This window comes from Centroberyx affinis, unplaced genomic scaffold, assembly GCF_046629955.1.
Source record: "Centroberyx affinis isolate AG114_WGS23_722 - 3 ecotype Tasmania unplaced genomic scaffold, CSIRO-AGI_Caff_v1 ptg000400l_1, whole genome shotgun sequence".
NCBI classification, from domain to species: domain Eukaryota; kingdom Metazoa; phylum Chordata; class Actinopteri; order Beryciformes; family Berycidae; genus Centroberyx; species Centroberyx affinis.
In genome coordinates, this window is record NW_027279068.1 from 37,294 (window position 1) to 60,305 (window position 23,012).

At 42.3% G+C, this 23,012-nt stretch overlaps 1 protein-coding gene across 2 annotated transcripts in view; it reads right to left on the reverse strand.

Annotated features, from left to right (window-relative positions):
* The window catches only part of slc1a7a (solute carrier family 1 member 7a), a 29,271-nt gene extending 6,645 nt beyond the window's left edge, over positions 1-22,626 (reverse strand). For both annotated transcript variants that reach the window (XM_071516372.1, XM_071516371.1), the window contains exons 1-3: positions 22,486-22,626; positions 16,328-16,407; positions 4,276-4,491 (exon numbers count right to left, since the gene is read on the reverse strand). In XM_071516372.1, coding sequence (XP_071372473.1) covers positions 4,276-4,491; positions 16,328-16,407; positions 22,486-22,626 — 437 coding nt within the window. The remainder of the gene's footprint in view (positions 1-4,275; positions 4,492-16,327; positions 16,408-22,485) is intronic.
* Between the last annotated feature and the right edge of the window lie 386 nt (positions 22,627-23,012).

Consider the following 23,012-nt stretch of genomic DNA (forward strand, 5'->3'; position numbering starts at 1 on the left):
AATAAAAAAAACATAAGGCTACTACCTCCTACTCACAGAGCAGTACATGCAATGCTAGGTCAAAATGTGTTATAAAAAACCCCCAAAAAGAGTGGACATGACTAGTGACATTAAGATTAACTGTCCATCATTCACTGTGAAGGAAGGTGTCAGGCTTGAGACCTGCAGGGATTAGACATTTTGTATCTGAGAGACAATAACGCTTTATACTCTGGCATGCTGTGGCTGGACCTTTTTGCATAAAAGCTATAGGAGGAGGAGCTGCACTTATCTCTGCTTGCCAAATGCATCTGAGTTGGCTTTGATAACTGAATTCTTCCTTTCATTATTTGGAGACCACAAGACACTCATGTTCATGGCCACAAAGGGACAAATGACAGCACCAGGAGTGAGAAATTGCAAGCCAAACTGGGTCAAGGCACTGGCTAGTTTTCAACACTTAAAAACAGACAAATGTACAAAATAGTAGGGACATCTTCCTAATATTGAGTTGCAGCCTCTTTTGCACAATGCACATCTCAGTTTGTCTCAAAGCTTCAAAATCCTTCTCTAACTCTAAAGCACTTTGAGTTGCAGTCTATGTATAAATTGTGCTATATAAATAAATAAACTTAAGGGATAGTGTCTTTTAGCTATAAAGGATTCACCTCATCTGTGTACTGTGTACTTAAGCATCCGTTTGTGTACATTCAGTGTAAAAGATGTTTATTCTGCATTGATCTTGGCCTTGTGAAAATCTGCACAAAACATCCGTTACTTCCATAAAAGGCCAACATATCTCATCACAACCCATGCTGAGTGCTTTGGTCATTAAGAGCATCTGCAGCAGGTGTTCAGGAAGAAAAGAAGAGGGGGATGAAACCTGAAGAGGAAGGGTAGAGTTAGGGCATGAGGGTGGAATGAATGGAAGAGAGGAAGTAGATTTGGAGTGGAAGAGTGGATGCAAAAGGAGGTAAACTGAGAGTGAGCATGGCCAGCATCCCTCAGGAACAGGGTGTGAATGGAAAGCTTGTCCGCGCATGGCAAGAGACTAAGAATGACGTCTTTGAGATGGAAAGTAAAGACTCATTATAGCCTCCCTCTTCACTGTGTGTGGATGGCAGGTCTAAATTAGATATATAATATATAGCGAAATGTTTAAAATTGCCAAAAAGGCAGAATTGTTAGCTTCGTGCCTGTTTTAATGCCTGGAAAGTTGAATTCTCAAATAGTAAACTTTTTTTTAGGAAAGTTGAATTCTCAAATAGTAAACTTCTTAGGAAAGTTGAATTCTCAAATAGGATCAGGATGATACAGGCTTGCAGCATAACAAAAACAAGACTCAAGTACCATCAAGTACACAAGGGAGTTGATGCTGCTGAAATGATCAATTAATGACAAAAAAGAGAGGGTGCCATTTGACTGGACTGATTTTTAAAAAATCTGTATAATGTAAGTGTATATTTTTGTTTTCCAGAATATTCCATAGAATTTTGTAGAATAAACAAAATTTGCATTCCCAAGTAAATACTTGGGAATGCATTTGGTCAAAGGTATTGTGTGCACTAGCAGGCATTGGGTCTCTGTTATGCAGACTGTTGCCTGTCCATGTAATGTAACCTGCGGGTTTCAGAGAAGAAAATCTAGCATGCTCTTTACACAGTTGAATATCTATCAAAGGGAAGTAATCCCTGGAAAATCTGCATTGCACTGGCATTGGCTGTAAATCCCAAATGTCATCGGAGATCATCACACAATCAAATTTCAAGGGACATTTTAGAGATGCAGAGAGAGATGTATTTTATTATAATAAAGCATGACAGATTTACCATAAAGACATATGGCAAATATATACAACAAAATGGTATAATGCAGTGTGATATATAAATTGTAAAAATGCTGAAAATGCGTTTCACAACTGCGTAAAAAGCCAATGGACAGTAGTCAGTGTGTATTCTACATGGATTTGACCACTTAGCCACTTAGTCAGTCTATCCTGTATCTAAGACAGAGAGCAAAGCGGGCTAATAAACCACTCTCTGTGGATCAGAAGTGGACACTGACCCCAATGCCCCTAATTGAATCCAAGCATGCACACATTCATACATACTGTACTCATTATGCTTAACACACCCGCACTCACTCATACACACACACACACACACACACCCACATACACACAGACATGAGTATAGGCAGTCAGGCACATTTGTAAGTGCACACATATACGCCGGCATGATAGATGAGGACTCTAAAGAAGCTTTGCGAGATAAATCCAAAGCACAGCTGTGCTCTGTAAAACACACAAACACACACAAACACATGCAGGCACAAACACACACGCAGGCACAAACACACACACACGCAGGCACAAACACATGCACAGAGCCCATGAACGACGCCGCTTCACCGCTGCCACATGATCAGTACGGAGGTGGATTTCATGAGCTTGGGCAGAGTCTATTTTTTCCTCTTTTCCAGTTCTGATTGCAAGGGAATCGTTCAAATGCAATTTATTCCCAGCATGATTTGTTTTTCTGCTATTGAAACGTATTCAGCGCTCATACGTTTTCAAAAAGATACAGATTTCAAAAGAAGCTGAAAACATGATTATCTGTTAAACAGATAAACAAGTATCTATCAATGAAATACACCACTGGGCCAAGTTAGACAATCTTTCACAGTTCATTGTGCATTTGTGATAAAATGGCATCAAGAAAAACTCTCTTCTCTGAACAGGGCTGTATAGCTGGGCTGCTGACATTAGCCCACTGACCGATTGTCACACTGACACACTGGCTCTCGGGCCTCGCCGTCGTGTTTCTCTGTCTTGCACTGACCCAGGTTCACCTCGCCACACCAATCCCACCCTTCAGCAGCACTAATTAGCTTAGCTCAATAACCCACTGGCACACGAGGCCCGAGGATTTATGGAGCAGTCCCCCTCCAGACCTCATGACGCAGCACGCGTAGCTCAAGGACAGAGACATTTATACCACAGGCCTTATAAGGTCACTTTAAATTACGGTACTGAGGTCAAAACGCCTGTATTCAAATTAAAGTGTAGCCTAGTGAAGATTTTGTAGATTTCTTTATCTCATTCACAGCCAAAGGTGGGTGTAGCGAATTACATTTACCCTCAATACTGTAGCTAATTGAGCTTTTTGGTGTACTTGTATTTTTTAAGTCAGTAATTTTACTCTTTACTTAGGTATGTTTTCACTGAAGTTTTGTACTTCACGACATTTTAATCCATTACAGAGTAGGCTACAATGTAGGCTCTCCATAAGTATCAGAAACTGGCCATGTGCTTCAAACCTTCGCAAGCACGAGGAGGAAACATTAAGTTATCTAAGTTTAACAGTAAAAGCTTAGATTTATCCATGATAGCAGCTTAATTAACTTTAGCCAAAAAGCCTTCAATCCAGCTACAGTTATGCTAGCTTGCATTTGCCTGGTTGTTGTCTAGCTATTTTGCTAGCCTTGCTAGCTAATTGGATAGCTAGTAGCAAGAGAAACATTGATCAGCATAACATTACTGTTATTGGTTTAATCACAACTTAAATAATAACATGAATTTCATAACCATATTTTTAGAAAGCTCAGCATGGTCTATCAAACCATGAGCAATATCAACAGTGCATTTATAGAAAGAAAAAACAACTGATAGTGCAGTAGTAGATTCCTTCTGTCAATAGCTGAGCGCATAACCTGCCAATTACGCACCATATGTTCACCTGGCCTCTTCATCTTTGATATTCTGTCTTCAATTTTAATGTAATTCACTAACTTTTACTCTGAGTACATTTTAAGTGAGCTACTTTACATCAGTAATTTTACTTCTAGGGTAATAGAATATTTTGGTAGACATCTTTCACCCCTGCTCACAACTTGTAGCCCTTGTGTTGTTGAATAACAGAGAGGAATTGCTTGAAAGCCAAACAATGAAGAGTGACTGTTTGAGAGTCTATATCAAAAGAAAAGTTATTATATACCAGTGTCCAAGGGCTTTTCATATTTCATATTCTTTGCTAGTTTTGGGCAAGCAGGTGTGATGAATTCCCAAGAATGTGCATGCATGTGAGTTGTGTACGTGTGTGCATGTGTCTCTGTATACATGTGTGTGTAAGAGAGGCAGAGAGAGAGAAAGAAATAAAGGGAATAACCTTGCTCGCAGAACTCACATCTGTGCTACCTACCCAGTTCCCCACAGCAGGGACGCTTAAAGTTTCACCAGACCTCACTCTGAGTTTACAATGAGCGTGTAAAGAGAGAAAAGTGTCTGCGGTCCCTTACCGAATGAGATCCAGCAGGGCGTCAGCGGAGCTCATGATTGGCTTCCCGCTGTCCTCAGAGTCCTCTTTCTGAGCAGCGCCGCCCGGGTGGATGATGGATACCATGACGATGCCGACTACCACGGCGACAAAGGTGGTCCAGAGGTAGTAGGAGATGGTCATGATGCCCAGGCGGCTGGAGCACTTGGCATCCAGGGCGGCCAGGCCCGACATCAAACTGATGTGTGGAAACAGACATCAGAGAGAGACATCAGAGACAGGAAGAGTAGGGAGACAAGACAGACAGACAGACAGAGGGATATTCGTGTTATGAATCATTACAAGGAGAACCTCATGCCACTGTTGGAGCGACTGGAAGGGAAAAACTTTCCCTCACGAGTTTCCCTCAGCTTCCAAGCAAAAAGACAATGACTGAACTGGGATGCTATTGCGGATGTTCACCTTTATTCGGTTAGTATTCATCTGCACTCAAAACATCAGTGGAAAGAAGAAATATGTCATTGAAATTGGCATTAAAATACACCAGTAGGTTCACCGGTGGAGGGCTTTTCGTGTGCTGGTGCAGCACTGAGGTAAACAAATGGATTATTGCGTTATGGATTCCAAAGCATTTTTTTTAGCCTTTATTTAAACAGACAAATCAATTAAGAACAAATTGTTGTTTACAATGATGGACTAAGAGGCAAAATGCCTTTTGTTTGGAAACTCAGACAAAGGGGTGGAAAAAAAAACATCATCATCATCATCAGAAGAAGTAACAAGGAGACAATATAAAAAGGCTACTAGTTTGTAGAAGGCAACAGAAAACACAATTAAAACAGTAATGCCACATCAGCAATGTTTGTTACGTGACTGCAGATAAGAGAACTATGAGACAAACTATGAGATTACAGCAGTAGATTTGCTGTCTGAAAACTGATGAACTGATCACAATGAGTGGAGGCGGGGTCTCCCCGCCCTGGATAATGCCTCGCTGCCCTGCCAGTGACCCCGTCACCCTGGGGTCACAGTCCCACCCCTGAGAAGATGAACAAGCTTTTGTGTGTTGAGTTTTGTGTTCAGTATATAATAGTCCTGTGTTACAATATGTAGAGTATGGCACTCGGCTGCAGGGTTAAGGCTTGACCAAAACATGTATGTAAAAGCATCCATCTAATGGCAGTTTTATGTGACAGTGTAACTGTTTTATGTGACAGTTATGATGGGTGTTGTTTTTTGTTTTTTTTCTCTCTTCCTATCTTTGATGCATTTCCTACCAATATGGTGCTTTACCATAAACACAGCTCATTGGCTGTCATTGACAGCCAATCCATTGGCCAATGGACCTTTAATTTACAGTAAGGTCACTAGAGCTGCCATCATCACTGCCTCCACTAACCCTTAGCTTAGTTTCTCTAGATACTCTTGAAGATGCATGTATAGTTCAAAGGGATCCCTTGACATTTTGAATTTTAATCTTTTCTTTTTCTTCACCAGGCACGTCACATTATACAAGAAAAGTTCCCCTGGTTTTCCTTTATCTGCCATAAAATTGGATTGTTAGAAATTCTCCTTGAAATCAAGCAAGCGAGTGAGTCACCATGCTGTGACAAGTGGCTGGTGAATAAAAATAATTCAAAAGATTCAAAAGATTCAAAAGATCAAAGTAATCATTCAAGCATTTCACTACCAATGAGAAAAGAGGTGAGACATAGAGAGGGAAGCGTTGTGAAGTTAATGATTCATCTTGATCTATATTCACATTGTGTATATATAGAGATGTCATGCCAGGATAAACACAACTTTTCCCCGGTCTAAAATCACACACCGGCTTCAAAGCGAGCTTCAGATCATAAAGCACTGCCATAGAAGATGGCGGCTTCTTAAGTAAAGCTCAGTAAACCTGTTACTAAACTGGAGAAGCCCTTTATATAAGATACGGCCACAGCTGTCTCAGATAAGGCAATCTGTGACACTGAGAAAATGTTTCTCATTAGAAAGGGCAGACGGCATCAAACAGTGAGTGAAAATGCTCCATCGAAGCAGCATCTCTAAGCTTTTCTGTCTTTCACTGTCCTTTGTCTTTCTTAGTCTCTGTCTCTCCCTCTGTCTCACACTGTCTCTCTCTTACACAACTGTAATTTACATTCAAATGGACAGCTCTGAATCTCCAGTTCAGATTTTTCCCAGGAAGGTTGTGTGGCATTCCCTTTGATTTCTTCAAACAAGTTACTGTACGCTTTTTCAGCCGCTATGGAAAAAACAGCAAGATGTTGAAATATTGGCATGGCAGGAAGGTGAAGCCAGTGAAAATAGGCAGTGATAGGGAGAGAGAGAGAGAGAGAGAGAGAGAGAGAGAGAGAGAGAGAAAGAGGGACATCTTACTCTATCTCTTGAGCTGGGGTGACAAGATTTGCTCCCTGTCCAAAGTGTAATCTGGCTTGGCTTGACAAGTGTCTGGATGTGGTTGCTGAATCCACTCTCTTTTTACCCTCAACCCACCATCCCTCCCTTCATCCCACATCGCCAGGCTTGAGAGTTTCCATCTCCTGTGAGTCCTGCACACTCACATAGGGGATGAGACAGCTTAAAGAGCGAATCAGCACTAAATCACATTTTTGAGCTGGAAACATGGTTATATGACTTCTATATAGTGAATAGCATTAATCCTGTACTTAATTTCGACATTTTTTGAATTAATTCCCGCATCCGCTTCTAGGGGCAGAAAATCATTGTTGCTCTGCTCTATTTGGGCTGAAACTGTCAGCCCTGTTGCACTTCTGGCTGCACCTCAATCAGTAATGTCAAGGCAGGTGTTTCACCTTTGACAGCGTCAAATGCTTTGCATTTGCCTGGTAGAAAGGCCAGCTAAGCATGTAGGCTAATCACCACATGAGAGTAGCAGGTGTTAAGTGCATAAGTGACAGGCTGCCCCACTGGCAATGGTGCCATTACAATGAAATGAGCTGGGAATCTAGGCAAGACACGGAACAATCTGAGCATTATGCACATTCACAAGAAGTCAGCTAGTGTACAAAAGGCCACTGGCTTGAATCCCTGCATCATCTGGGAAAATCTGGGTTGGATTGAATATGTGACTTGATGTAACCATTCATCCCCCTGCAAGTAGGCCATCGCTGAATAAAAGTGTGAACGTCAACTTGCCTGATAAAGTAAGCGTTCAAAAAGCAGCCCATGTCAATTGACAAGCCTCTCATGTCCATCCAATTAGGAAGCCAGCTAGATAAAATGTTCCCTCTAATGTAACTATACCATTCTGAATGAAATTTTGAATTAATATCTGGTAACTGAGTCCAAAGCTTAACTAATACTACAACTGCCACTTCTACTACTACTACTACTACTACTACTACTACTACTACTACTACTACTTGTGCTCCTTCTACTGGTACTATTATTACTACTACTACCCCTACTACTAGTAATAATAATAATCAAGCACTGCTCCACAATTGCCCATAACTATTAAGACAGCAGGGTGGGTTAGTGGCTAAATACTGAGATGTCCATGTATGGTTCAGATTGTCTCAGGCTTGAGTAGATCTAAACCAAGTCAGCTTTTCAAAAGCACACACCCAATCAATTTGAGCTGGCCTGGTCTCTCTCATTTCCTGGTAGTTTTATTGATGCTTCCCTGCAGGGAAGCTTGTAGATTTTTCTATTTCTATAAGTGCTGACCTTTAACAGAGAGCTCTTGAGGCTCCTCCTCTACAGCCCTCCAGAGGACAGTTCAGTCTGAAACATCACATTACTCATGTGAAAGGTTACACCTCTTGATTACCACATTCTGATATGGTGGTCACATCTTTTACATGTGGATCTCAGAAGAATAATGGAACCTGGAGAACTCTGTTCAGTATGTACAGCCAGCATGAAATGTAGCCTCTGGTATAGAGTAGGGCTTTGATAATCTCACACTTCTTGAAAGGTAATCTGAAGGACTTCCCTATTCGGTGCAGATGCTGCTGGTTTATTCATTCACCATTTCCAAGTGGCCAAGATTTATTCCAAGTCAGCTGACCATTTATCATTTTTATTTAGCCATAGTACTTTATTCCACCCCCATAAATAACCACAAGGTGTAATTGCCGTTTGAATAGTTACCAGTAAGTTTACGTCTGGATGGAGGGTATTTGGCATTGGGATGCACAGACAGGACTATTAGAGAGCAGCCAAGGATTGTACAATGAGCATGCAAACAAGGCAAGTGTACTTGATGAACCACAGTGGGCAATTTAAACCAACATGATCTGAATTCTCATTCAAGGATTTCTCAAGGTTGTGAGGAAAACAAATGAGGATGCACAGAGATTGATATCCAGACCATTGCATTATAATTTCATATTCCATCTATCCTGGACTTGTCCCATTCCATTAACAGACATGCGCTGGAAATTTCTGCTGCTAATGGAGTTTCACCTTCCTCTGTTTATTTTTGCTGGAGTGGGGTGGTGTGTTGTGTTGTGACTGGAATTAGAATAAGAGATAGACAGCTTTGTGTGAATAAATCTTGCGCGCTTGGATATATCGGACAACAACTGGCACCGCAGCAGTGATAACTAAGGGGCTTGCCCTGCGCCGGCCACAGAGGATTACATGACCTCCAGCGGGAGAAGCAGAGCGCTCTGTGGAAACACATCAGTCCAAAGTCAAGCGGCAGAGGTAGAGTGGCGGCATAACAGAACATCGATATTCTGGGAAATGGCAGACAAACAGTTTCTACAGTATTGTATTATCATAGGCCAGATTTTTTTTTCTAAACACACAAGGGAAATGACACCACAGCGCTTTAGAAAACCTACAACCCAGAAACACTGCAACCAGGAAATTAAAAAAAATCAACTATTTGTTATGCCATAGATTTAGCTGACCTCTTCTCCTTCCACACACACAGAACATAATAACACATTCAAACATCTCTCTAATGGAAACTACCCACCAACGCTGTTTTTTTTTTTGTAAACTATCCATCATAAAATCCTGCCTTATGCTGATTTCTTGCCTCTGTCACATTAAATCCCCCCATGTGGGATAAATAATATTCTTGATTTGAACTGAAAAAAGAGGGCATTTTGTTTGGAATCACACCGATTGATTGATGTGAAAAAAAAAAAAAAGACCATCTGACCACCAGGCAGGGGCAAGTCAAGTGGATATTATCCCCTAGTGGATATTAAGATGACAGTATATGCTCTATAATATCATATAGAACTCCCTTACACCCTCTGTCTGTTTGATAGAAGAGAGTCAATGCTATGGATCTGCATCGACTGGAGGCTGTGCATCTATTCCAGTCAGGTTTCACCATCAGTAAAATAGATCACTGATTTTTAATACAATATTTAATCGATTAGCAGGTGTAAAATGCCCTGAGCAACAGTAAAGAGGCTATATACTGTACATGCTATATTGATTGAAGATGTAAAGCCTAGCTGTAATGTGCAGTGTATGGAAAGGAGAAGCTTTAATCTTAAATTAGAGATGCTTGCGCTGAAAAAGTAGGTCTGTTTTTGAAGGTCCAATTCATTATTTCTGAAACAGCGACATGGTCCACCCATACATAGGAGAGAGAGGCAGTCATTTCTCTGTATGCATGTCACAGACAGAGAGAGAGAGAGAGAGAGAGAGAGAGAGAGAGTCCAGGTGGGATTACAGTGCCTCGCCTGCCATGTGAAGCGGCCTGGATCGTGTGGGAGGCAAACACGTACAGCAGATCTGATTTTTGGACCATATGGGGCTTACAGTCCTTCCCTGCTGCACCTTCGTTGAGCAAGAGCATTACCGTAATCCCTCCTTCAGATGAAAAAGAGGAGGCCGTGGTTCCTTGGTATATATTAATAACACTGTGACATTTGTTTGAGCAGCCCAGATCAGCTTCTGTAGAGCACATCCACTAACTCAATATTGTTCTACTTCGTGCCAGTTTCACTGTTTGAGGTGCCAGGATCATTTATAGCCTCTAGATGTAACACTTGGGTTTCATATATACAGTAGGGGTGAAAAGCAAATCAAAACAAGAACCTTTGACATCTAATGGTGTCCATCTAATGGTGACCATTTATAATGGTGGTAACACAGGTGCCACAAGAATATAGCAGGGATCCAGTGCAGTTCCGTAAACCTTTTCCATAATGAATTGAAAACTACATGAAATATCTTATCTAGGTGGGAGCAGGCCTCTCCTTTTTTAGGTTAAGAGCTCTGCCTTTAAGGCTTTTTTAAAAGGCAGCAAAATGCCAATCCCTTGACACCCCATGAGTTAAAACAGCCTTGGGACAGAGGTGTTGGTAGAGGAAGAACCTTACCAGCTTACTGAAGATTAATATGCTGTATATGTTGTTTGTGGAAAAAAGCCAGTATCATTTTGGAAAAAGGCATCAAATGCATGTCAAGCTATGTCAATAATTAATGAAATCTACTCAGAGGCTCTAGTCATAGACATTTGGCAGTGCTTTATACAGTTGTCGTCAGCCAGCTGTCATTGCCATGGTAGAAATAATGCAACCATATCACATGAAGGTCACGACTGCCTACATCAGTGTTACATGATCCATCAACAGCCTTGGCGAACCCTGCTCCAATCTTGCGAAAATGTGTGGTTGAACTATATACAGAGCCACTAAAATATTAGTTTTATAGAGATTTAATGAGCTCTCTGGGCTGGGCTATATTTATGTTTAATAGCGGTCGGTCAGGAAGGGATATAGCCCCTCTCTGCCCTACTGTACCATGTCTGTCTGCCTGTGTATCTGCCTGCTAGGATTAAGAAAACCAATTCTCTGTACAACATCATGTTCACCCAAATTCAATGCCTGACCTGCGGAGCTGACCATAAATAAACCAACAGGCATTGTCCTCAGATGCCAAGGCCGCGCTCCCCAGAGCAAGCAAACAACAACAACAGCATTTATTAAGAGTAATAGACAAACCAGGCATGGAAAAAGCAAAAATGCCAGCGAACAAAAAAGAGACAATCACATGGTGAAATTGAAAGCTACAAGCATGACACAAAACCCATGTTGTATGTGGGGATGTTTAAATCATATACACATTGCTGCGATAACTGAGGACCTTCGCCTGTTTTGTATCTGTCATAGGGAAGAATCACAGCTCTTCCCCACTTTTATTGTTGCAGTCTTAGTGCCACTCAACAGATGCTAAGATGTGCCTGAATGATTGCAGGGAAAACTTGTTTGTCAAAAGTCCCTAAAAATAATCACAGGCCTTCTCGCAGTTTCTGGCTACCAGCAAAAAAACAAGCAGAGGATATGCTGCAAGACTCCCATTGGTTCTTACTTCATGTTCATGTTTCCCTTTCTGTCTAATGGTTTTGGAGAGGTTTCTGCGTGTCGAACAAACAACATGGGGAGCGGTAAGTAAGAAGCACAGCCCGGTGCTGCCAGACCCTCACAATGTGACTTGATGAACACGTGGCAGGCGCCCGAGCCCACCGAGTCACCATGACATCCAGAAAGGGCGCATGCATGGAAAACATAATCAAAGTCCTTTTTGCTGCATTCATTAGTGAATTACTGCTGCCGCAAGAAGAATAGCTTGTAAAAATCCAATTTTTTTCTCCTTTCAGCAAAATGCACAGGGAATTATCAGGCAACGAGTTGAATGACAGACCTAATTTCCTGCTGCCCCGTGCCTGTCTGAAGGCCGGAATTAGGCAGTGACAAGCGTCAAGACAAGACCAATCTCAATGCAAATGACATGGCTTGATTAGCAAAAATTGGTGATTAAAAAGTGCTCTTACTGTGGCCTTAAAATGTTAAAACAGTGGGCATCCAGTGAAAATTGAGTCATGGGGGCTGCATGCTGCTTGTGAACACTAGAGAGACAGAGGGAAAGAGTTCATTTTCTGAGGACAAAACACTTGTTTCAGGCTTGACATCAGTAGTATTCATAAATATGACTTTTAATTAAAACATGTGACCTTGCTAGACCCTCACTGACTGTGACTGAACTTTCAGCTCAAAGCTGCATGTTTAGAGACTGTTAGAGATTAAATTAAGTTCAGTTGGACATACAGTGCATACTGAATACAGAGTGAGTGACAATTCTAAAAAATAGTCACTCATATGGCGTCATTAGCCATCACACACTGTCAAGACCCATTTACACTTCAAGACTTCACACAAATACAGATAAAACTAGCATAGCACTCTTGCTACTGTTTGGACCGCCCATATGCTTGCAGATCATAAAACTGCTCTTCACCTTTGACCTTCAGATCTTGGCAAAAAGCACCAGCGAAGAAGAGCTTTATCAATATGCAAACGCCGTGTCTCAGCAAAACCCCAAACCCAGGGTCAGATCATCTTTATTCCTTAAATACTTTTAAGGAATCCAATTACAATCCCCATCCAAAAAAAGAAGAGAAAAGAAAAAAGAAACATGGAGGAGGAGAAGGCAGCAAGTGGAGTGGCCATTGATTCTGCATGACGCGTTCATGGGATAATCTGGTTTCCGCTTTGGCTGGTGGGCAGATGGCGCTGGGAGGGAAAAAAAAAAAAAAAAACGGGGACAGGCAGGCTATAGGGCTGGGACGGATATTCACCCCTAGATAAGCCCTACTGTACCATGCACCATGTCAGCCAGCCTGTCTGTGCATCCCAATCTAGAGACTCTCTGTTTTCATCAGTGGGCACAGGAGGAGGGAGAGACCGAGAGAGAGAGAGAGAGAGAGAGAGAGAGAGAGAGAGAGAGAGAGAGAGAGAGAGAGAGAAGCGGGATGCCATCCAAGTCTGTGTTCGCTTCTGGGGGAGGGGTGGTGTGGTGGTGGTGGTGGTGGTGGGGGTTGTTGGTGGTGGTGGTGGTGGTGGTGGTGGGGGGGGGGTTGTTGGTGGATAGCGGCTCGTCCAAAGCGCAGTGGCGGTGAAACAACCACCTATCCCTTCCACCTTTATTATCCCTTATTGCCTGCATCGAGGCACAGGCAGGCTCTAGGAGCACGGTGTGTACTGCCGACAGACTCGACAGGAGCCTGTGAGGCTGGTTGAGCGTTCGCCCTGACTGCTCCTACAGTCCCACAGGTAAAAGGCTGGAGTGGAGCGCCGAGCCCGGACGGTTTTTCGGCCCCCCTGCCTGCATCCACCGTTTCAGATTAGTTGTAATTAACGTCCCTCGCCCTCACGTGCCGCACGTTTGGCAGGATACCTTGCATGGACTGAGGCGATCTCCTCCTCTGTACGTGTACAACTGGGGGAATTGGCCATGCGCACACATGCACACACACTTATACCTATACTGTCTTTTCCCTTCTGTTCAACCAACCAACCTAGACAGGAGCCGGACTGGATGAGAGAGAGAGAGAAAGAGAGAGAGAGGGAGAGAGAGAGAGAGAAAGAGAGGGAGGAAGGGAAGGAGAGAGAGAGAGAGATAGAGGGAGAGAGAGAGGGATGGAGGGAGGATTAACTTCTCATCCAGTCTTTGCTGTTGCATAGACTGTAAGTAGCTTATTGCACAAAGCGCCCTGCATGTAACCGGTGCGCTTGCATGATTTGTTTTGGGAGGGTTTTTGTGTGTCGTACATCACTGACCTCATGTAGGCAACTAAGGGCTTTGGGCCTAAAATAGTCGGACTGGAGAATCCAGCAGGCTGTGCGTTTCTAAGAATGCATTCAAAGCCATGAAAGGGCAACAGGTTTACTTCATATAAACATTCCTATTTACTCCTTGATCTGCAAACAACTACGATGCAGTAAAAATCCTCATCTATGTTGTTTCTTTTCACATTAATCACACAGCCATGTTCAGCCAGAGTGCTAAATTCTATACATTTTACAGGATATATATATGAAAAATGTATGACCCTGTATGTCAAATGATTTAAATTTTAAATCACAGCAACTCTCGGGAACATCCAGTTCATATTTCTTATTATAGGAAAAATCCCCCCTCAGATATTCTTCCACTAACAATCATCAATCTGTGTTCAATGCATTCCAGCAGTTATTTTGTGATGAGGCATTGCAATTTCCCTGCTTTGTCTTCTTATAGTTCAGTTAGTGAAATTCCGATATGATCCCAGAATGACTTTTGACAAACCCCAGTGAATGGGTGTGAACTTGTTGTTTGAACTTGTTTGGGCATATTTGCTAGTTAGCCAACTAGTCCGAGAACATTCTGCCGTGTCTATGATCGCGGCCGCGCCCCTTACTCACAACACAACATGTCCCGTGGCTGCATTGCATCTGGTCTATTGAGGCTACTATCGGTGGAGATATTGGTATGTATGATTCATGAACGTCGGCGTAAAATGACAAGTCTATTGATAGAAGAATTTGCTCTTTAATTCTGAGGGACTGACACCAAAACCTGACGTTAACTGTTGATGCTATTTAACAGCCGTCACATCAGCGAGTTATCCATAGGAATAAGAAAAATACACGACCAAACAACAAAATGGACCCAGAAATGCAAGATACATTGCCATTTTTTTGTTCTGATGCAATTCCCTGTGTTCTCAGCAGAGCATGAAAACAGCACACAGGAGGCACAGTGTTTAGAAATTTTATGTGTCATCTAATCGGAAGAGGCAAGGTACGAGAGTACGTGGAAAGAACAGCCCTTATTTTCAGCTCCATTTTCAAAGAAATCTTAACCACTGCCACTAACAGCTGTGTGTACCGGCGAGAAATGATCTCTGCAGCATATGGCCCGCGGTAATCACTTCATATGGAGGTGGAGGATAGCACTACAGCAGTAATGAGACTAACCCAGTGATGCACATGGCAGGCTCCTCTTGTCTTGTTTACAATGATAATTCGATTTCAATTCGACTCGACTCGACTCGACTCGACTCGACTCGACTCGACTCAATTCACTTTCATTCAATTCAATTCAATTCAATTCAATTCACTTTCATTCAAGCCAATTCAATGCAATTCAATTCAATTCAATTCACTTTCATTCAAGCCAATTCAATTCAATTCAATTCAGTTCAATTCAATTCAATTCAATTCACTTTCATTCAATTCAATTCAATTCAATTCAATTCAATTCAATTCAATTCAATTCAATTCAATTCAATTAATTCCACCTTACATGAGTTCGCAGTGAAAACCTCTCTTCTGAGATAAACCAATAGCAGCACAAACAATACAAAATGAAACAAGACAACATAGAACAACAATGCAATGGTAGATCAATCAGTATCATGTCTATTGAAGTCATCAGAATTGGGAATTATTGTAATATTAAGTAATAGTAGTAGTAGTGATATAAGAACAACTTGTTTATTAGGGGTCCAACCCTATTGTATTTGCTGGAATTATTCTTCTTTCTTTCTTTCTTTCTTTCTTTTTCTCCGCTAAAAGTGTCTGCAGCTCAGAATCCGTAAGTCCTACAGCAGCCATATTTGGCAGGTGGGCTCCTATGGCCCACCACTACTCAGGCAAGGCAGCCTATGCACATTGTTTGGCTCAGTAGGTAAAGCATCAGCCTTTCATGTGGAAGATTGTGGGTTCAAATCCAGACTTGTCCTTTCCAAAGTCATTAGTCCTCAATGACAAATAATAGAACGTTTGGCCGTTGTGAACAACTCCAGCAATGTGGTTGCAATGAAAAGATTAACTTGTCAGAAGTCACGGGCCAACACAAAAGCCGGTGTTAGACTACATGTTTGATCTTCACAACATGTCATTTTTTGTGTGTCTTTCTACCTTCTGTAATGTTTTGTCTATCTGTCTGTCTTATCAAATTGTGCTTGGACCCCGCAATCGCCTCTTACGGCTATATTTCTAGATTTAGTTTAGTTTTATGTTTCTGCTTTGACTCTTTGTTGTAGCCTGACACCTTACTATTTCTCAACCACATCCTTATAGCACTAAAGCTCACCGCTGAGCAAACTAATTCATGCCTCGCTTTTGACAGGTATGACACATGACAGATTTAGAGACGAGAGTCCATCTTAACTCTAATAGTAAGAGACACTTAGTGATGTAACGCTTGTCCATAAAGTGTACGGTTTGTGGGGAGCAAGATGTTGGGGGTGTACTGAGTGTGTGTGTGTATGTGTGTGTGGGGAGGGACCACAATGTTCTTACCTGGATACAACAAGAGGCAAAATTAGCATTTTCAACATCCTCATCAGCAGCTCTCCAGGGAACTGGAAGTACTTCACCTCCTTCAGAGAGAGGGAGAAAGACACAGTGAAGGAGGGAGACATGAAGAAAGTTATACAATACATGCAAAAAACCAAGCGCTCATTGCTGCAGTGTTTTTGTACTGCACTTCCAGAGATCACCTGTCAATCAAACAGTGTGTCCAGTACTCAATTTCCTTGGATTCTCTCTTAATGAAGTCTGAGTTTCTCTTTTCTTTGTCTGTTCAGCCATGGTGGATATCGCTGCTCACAATAACTACCCAGTTCTTCTTCTGTTTATTCCAAATAAACAGGAAACGGACAATCCAGAATAACTGACGATAAGTGGGGGAGACACTGCGCAGACTATTTGAATCCACTGGAGCAAAATAAGAAATAGGGCAACCATCTATCCTTCACATTGCTCATCTAACTATGTCCTTCAGCGTCAAACATTAGTAATGTAATTACTGAATGTGACTAAATAAGAACAATGAGCTGCACACTGCATTGAGGTTATATGACTGCATAATTATATATCCAATTATGCTAATTGTGAATAGTGTTCTCCATAATAGAGGATCATTCATGGCATTGTATTTTATCTGTGTTTCTTGTCTCCTCATCTGTATTCATGCCTGAGGTTTTGGCACCACATCAACTGTTGAATGGAGTTTAACAGTTTCGCACTAGGCTACAGTACAATGCAGTGTTGTGTGCTGTGGCCTTCAGATTCACTAATAAATGACACCACTTCAGCCACATCAGCAAAAACAAAACACAAATCTCTGAAGCTTGCATCCCTGCTGAGGTTCAGGACTCACTTCATGTTTTGGCCTTTATGTTTGATGGCAGTGGGTTTCCAGTGGTCATGTTGGGATCATCATGTGTTTTTTTGTCATCATTATCATCATCATCATCATCATTGGGCACAGCAGTGAAGCCCATTCCATATCCAATTATATAAAAAACTAGTCAGCTAAATAGGGAAAGTATTATAATGGAAAGGCTTATACCTCCTGCTGCCTCACAACTACAGTTGGGCTATTTTTGCCTCCCCTTTTGAAAATATTAAGCTATTTTTACTTTGCTAACTCTCCTATCCAGGCCACCTGGAACTTTATTGTACAAATGTTTTTTTTTCAAACAAGTATAAAAGGTTTTGGAGGACTACTTTCAAACAAGCAGATAAAAGACAGCCAGAAAATTGAGATTTTTTTTGACTGGAATGCTCACTAACTTTGCATTTTAGATGCAATTAGTCACTCTCTTTACAAACTTGTGATGTGGTTGCAAGGTTGTGTAGTGGATGCAAATTGAGTCACTTTATCATTCTGAATGAAACATCAGCCCATTGTCCTGACTGCACAACACTGATTGGGAGTCATTGAAAACTGGAACACGCTGAACATCTCAGACTAGAATTTGAATGGATATTGTTGAAACAAGAATGCTGAACATATCCGTGAAGATATGTTTCTGCTTCTGCAGAAAAAAAACAAAAAAACAACAACTCCAGTTGAGAAGCAAAACGACACAAAAATACAAACACGGGGTGGTGGGGGGGGGGGGGGGGGGGGGGGAGTGCGGTATGAAAAAATTAAATTTAAGTACAACACATCTGTACAGTGAGATGATGTGGCAGTAAAAGCTTCAACCTTTTTGCCTCTGCTTCTGTTTCGGAGTGAGAGAGCTTAGTCCACTGTTTTTACACCAGGATCATGGAGAGCAGTTACATGGCTGTGTGTGTGTGTGTGTGTGTGTGTGTGCGTGTGTGTGTATGTGTGGTGGCTCATGTATGTGTTGCATATGTGCAAGAGTAGATGGGCATTTGTTTGTGTCTCTGCGTATATTTTGCATTCTGATATGCCAGTCAATAAATGCAGCGTACATTCTTACTGTACTCAGAGTGTCTGTGTGTGTGTGTGTGTGAGAGAGAGAGAGAGAGAGACAGAGAGAGTGGGTGTGTATTGTCTCTCTGAAGCATGGAGGGAAGGACAAACACAGCTGTCATTGGGGCCTGGCATCTGCTAACAGAGGAACAAGCATTTGGCACACACACACACACACACACACATACACACATACATACATACACTATGCAACATAAGCACGCATACATACATATGAATGCATAGACATAAACAAATGCATCCAGCCTATCTACACTCGCAGCAAGGCATACACATGCATGAATGTCAGCTCACACACACACACACACACACACACACACACAAACTCTTGTTGCCCCAATTATATCTTCTTATATCTCCATCCAAATGTTAATGGATTAAATCCCCACAGTGCGTCTGTTTGAGTGACGTCTTTAGACAGAAGTTGTATCATGTCCAATAAATGAGAAATCATTTAATGAGCTGCAACAGAGTGTCAGGGTCAAGCCAGTTTTTTTTTACTTGAAAAATGCAGTCTCTGGATTGTGGTTATTCAACAGACACTAAGAGAAGGGCATAATGAAATGGACACTGGGCTCGTAGAGTGGGAGGAATTTCACTGTGTGGGCGGTTTTGACTTAATGAAAGGAAAAATTCACCCTCAGGTACTCTTAAATTGTTATATCAGCACCATCATCATCATCATCGATATCATCAGTGTGTGCTGTTCACTGCATTCAAGGAGTTGTTTTGTGTTTTGGTGTACCCGCTTTCCCTCAACCCGCTTCGTCTACTTCTCCTTCAGTTAGTGATTTCCTAGATTTCCCAGAATGCCTTTAAACAACCTCCAGAGAAGGGGTGTGAACTATGAGTATGTGTAGGTGGAGAGATATAGCGATAGTGAGAGTAAGAGAGCAGAGTGAGTTTTCCCAGTCGAGAACAAGCGAGAGTCGCACCCCTAGTGAGGTCTCTCCTGCTGTGGATTTCTGCCAGTATGATTATTATTTTCCAAAACGGATAGTATGGGCTAGATTTGAGTTTGGAAAGACTGAAATTTCAGGGCCTGGCAAAGTAATCGTTTAGTCACTGGTACTGATCGAGAACCCGATCAAATCCCCCAAGGTAGGGTCATTTATTTATGGTCACTTTGTGCTATGAGACAGTAAAAATCTTTGTCATTGCACCTTTAACCAATGCACTAAAATCACTCTTTCATTAGATTTTTTGTGTATGTGACAGATAGAAATTGTCTTACAGCCTCAATGGCACCGCATCAATGCGCAGGTACAGACGCAATTGTGCATAAGACACACACACATACACACACACATGCCCCTACACACTCTGAGTCCCTGCGACAACCGGCGCTTTCACCTTGTGCCCGTGAACGCGGCGCAGGCTTGACTGTCCTCACCTCTATCTTCACCTTCACCCTGCCAGCTGCCACACAGAGTCGACTCTAATCCAGCACCGTTCTCTCCATCCTCCACGCTAAAAATTCTAAACCTTTTTGCCATAGAGACAGAAAGAAAGCGAGAGAAAGGGAGAGCTTCGTATTACTGTACAACTGTATTATCCTGCTCTCCCCTCTGTTGTCCTTGTACATTTTGTGAACATTTGGCCACAGAGGTGAGCCTGTGTTGTACGCCATAGCAGGGCGTTCACTGGAAGCAACAACATGAGGAACAGTCACACTGATAGAGGGATGACTGAGCGGTTGTCATTTATAAACCGTAGACTTCAGACAACCAATATCCTATTTTGTTTTTTCCTATTATGAGTAATGAGTCCCAGGATGAGAGAAGCCCAGCATGTGCAGATTGTCTGGCTGGGTTGACCATAGTCCCAGCTTTGTCTGTTTGTTGACAGAGACACACAGCAGAGCCAGAAATTCGTGTTTTGCTTTGCTTTGGCAAACTAATTTTTGGAGTAGTCTTGGTTCCATAAATCTGTGTGTTATTCCTCTTGTGTTGTTGGTCACTTATTTCAACCCTCAGCCACTGGCAATTACAAACAAGAGGCATGTGAGATGCCTAATGTCCTGCCATTATCACCACGATATATTAGACATAGCCATTTATGCTAATGAGGTCATTAATGAAGATAATGAATGCATTCATTAGCCAATATTTCTATGTCAGCATACTTCACATAAAATGGTTGGTATTAATATGAACTCTGTCTGTATCTTAAAGCATTAAGGAGTTATAATAGTTTCTAGAAGTTTTCTAATTTCCATTTTTCCTCATTAATATGCAAATTTATGCAGCAAGGTGCTCCAAAATCTAATCAGATCATCTATGCTATAGGGGGAACAGTGTGGTGACAGTATGAAGTTTCTATCTATGCAAATGTCTGCTACATTGTTTTACGTTGTATACTTGTTCATTGCAATGCTGCAGTGCAATAGTCACAACAGGAGGAGGTCAGTTAAGAGCCTATAGCAAAAAAGTCCTTTAATTTGGAGGTGACTTAATGGCCAAAACCATGAATCTTTAGTTCCACTTTGGATATTGTTTTGGAAAGATTTCCACTCCTTAGACTTCATGACAAATTTCAATCATGCATGCAATTTTTGATGCCAGCTAGTTAGTGAGCTGATACCACATGCACATTTTGCTGTGGAACTATCATGGAGAACTGATGTCAAATTAGGCAACAGTTATTTTTGTTTTTAGCACTTTTTAGCTTTCCATGTGAATAAAGTGCGTGCAGCTGCATATTACATGCAGTAACTTAACAAGACAGTGTGGGCGGATGCATTCTATGTATACATATGTGGGGACACTCATTTCTCTTAGCATAAGCATGCATTCCATATAAAACAGATAACCACTGAAGAGAGACTGATTTTTTTTAAACAGCACCACTATGTTGGCAGCCTTTGGTACTTATGTAATTCAAGTCATTTTTTCATTTAGTTTCAAGCACCCGTACAATGACAGGAGTAAGTTTTGCGTGGGCCGTAGTCAATTCAGTCTGACCAATACTGGGATTAAAAACCCAGTTTGAGTCTATGCACTTTTAACTTGTTTTTTTCCTAATTAACTCTCTGTAGTTCTTTTCATAAATAACCCTTGCTGCTTCGAACATATTGTACAGTTGTAGAGTTACATTTTCGTTTTCATTTGCTTGCTAGTCACCATCAAGCACAAAGTACAGGGAGGAACAATCAACCTGTTAATTGCCTGCATTATTCCTCTATGCAATATGTAACTGTAGCTCTAAAACTTCAGTTCATTTATGCGACCAGTCCAACTATTTAATTTTACTCTGTTTTGCATGAATTATATAAGTCAACACGAGTGGTGTGCTGTTGACTTGAAGCCTCTGGGAGTGATTGACAACTAATCTCCCCACCGGCAATCCCTTTCCATGGATGCACCATGGATGAGTCTAACTGACAGGCTGTAGGCAATCTGAGTGACTGATGGGATGCCGCTGAACATTTAAAAAAAGGCAGAAAAAACAAATCCATGCTCCCCTCTTGGGATGTCTTTTGCCATCTTCAAAGAGCCAGTCACACAAGGAAAGCTGACTTTTGGAGCAAACTAGCAGCTGTGTATTTGATCTTTTATGTAGTCTTTACCTTCTTCTATCTCTCTAAAAAGAGACTTCACTGTGCTTTTGACACTCTTTTGCAGTCCCAGGTGATAAACCCAATATCAATCATTTAGGTGGAATCGGATGGCTATCAACAGAGTCTATTCCTCATTCCTTCCATCTGTCCAAAACACAATCCACTATTCATTACACCATGCCCTCTTTCGCCCTCATAGTGTCAGTGTGGCCCATAAAGATGAAAGCCATATTTTGGAAGAATTGCATGGAGCTCAATGATCAGAACTAGGGTGAGAGGTTCAGGGTCGGCATGTGAGAGAGTGTTAAGGAAGAGGCTGATTTGTGAAAGCAGCTGACATGTTTTCATTTAAAAGGAATAGCTTTCCCCTGTAAGGAAACTGAAGGGGATGTGTGTGCGCGTGTGTGTGTATGTGTGTGTGTGTGTGAGGTGCAGGGAGAAGAGGTATAGAGGCAGACGCAGGGAATGGAGTAATCTCTTGCATTAGGGGTCAGGGCTGTTGAAGCCATCTCAGGAGTTAAGGAGGAGGTAAGAGCGTCACTGTGGGACATTTGGAGGGAGATAGGGAGGGAGAACCGGGGTGGGTGGGTTGGTGGGTGGGTGGGGGGGGGGGTCTTCACCAGCCACAGGGCGTCCCGACCAACTGACCTGCTCGGAGAGCTGCTTGCCTCTGAGGAAGAAGCCCAGCAGGCAGCCAATGACCACGGCCAGCACGGACAGGATGAGCAGCCCGTTCTGCTTGCAGACATTCTTCACCCGCCCCCACACTTCATCCAGAGCCACCGCCATCCTCCACCTCCTCCTCCTCCTCCTCCTCCTGCTCCTTCTTCTCCTGGGCCTGTTGCTGCTTGTCCCGGTCCCGGCCGCGACCTCACGCCCCCCTCGGAGAGAAAACCACCAGAGCAGCCCCCTTCCCCGCTTATTCAGCCATATAGAGCCGGCTCACAGCCAAACAGCCGGCGTGTGGCGAGCAAGAAACTGCAGGGAGCAGAGGCAGGGAGATAGATAGATAGATGGATGGATGGATGCAGAGGACAGACGGATGAAGGAGGAGGTGGGACAGATAGACGAGACAGAGAAGACACAGCTGAGGCGGGAAGGGGAAAAAAATGAATGGGGGAGAGAAAAATGGGTGGGATCTGACGTTAACGGTGGGGAGGCGGAAAATAAAGTAA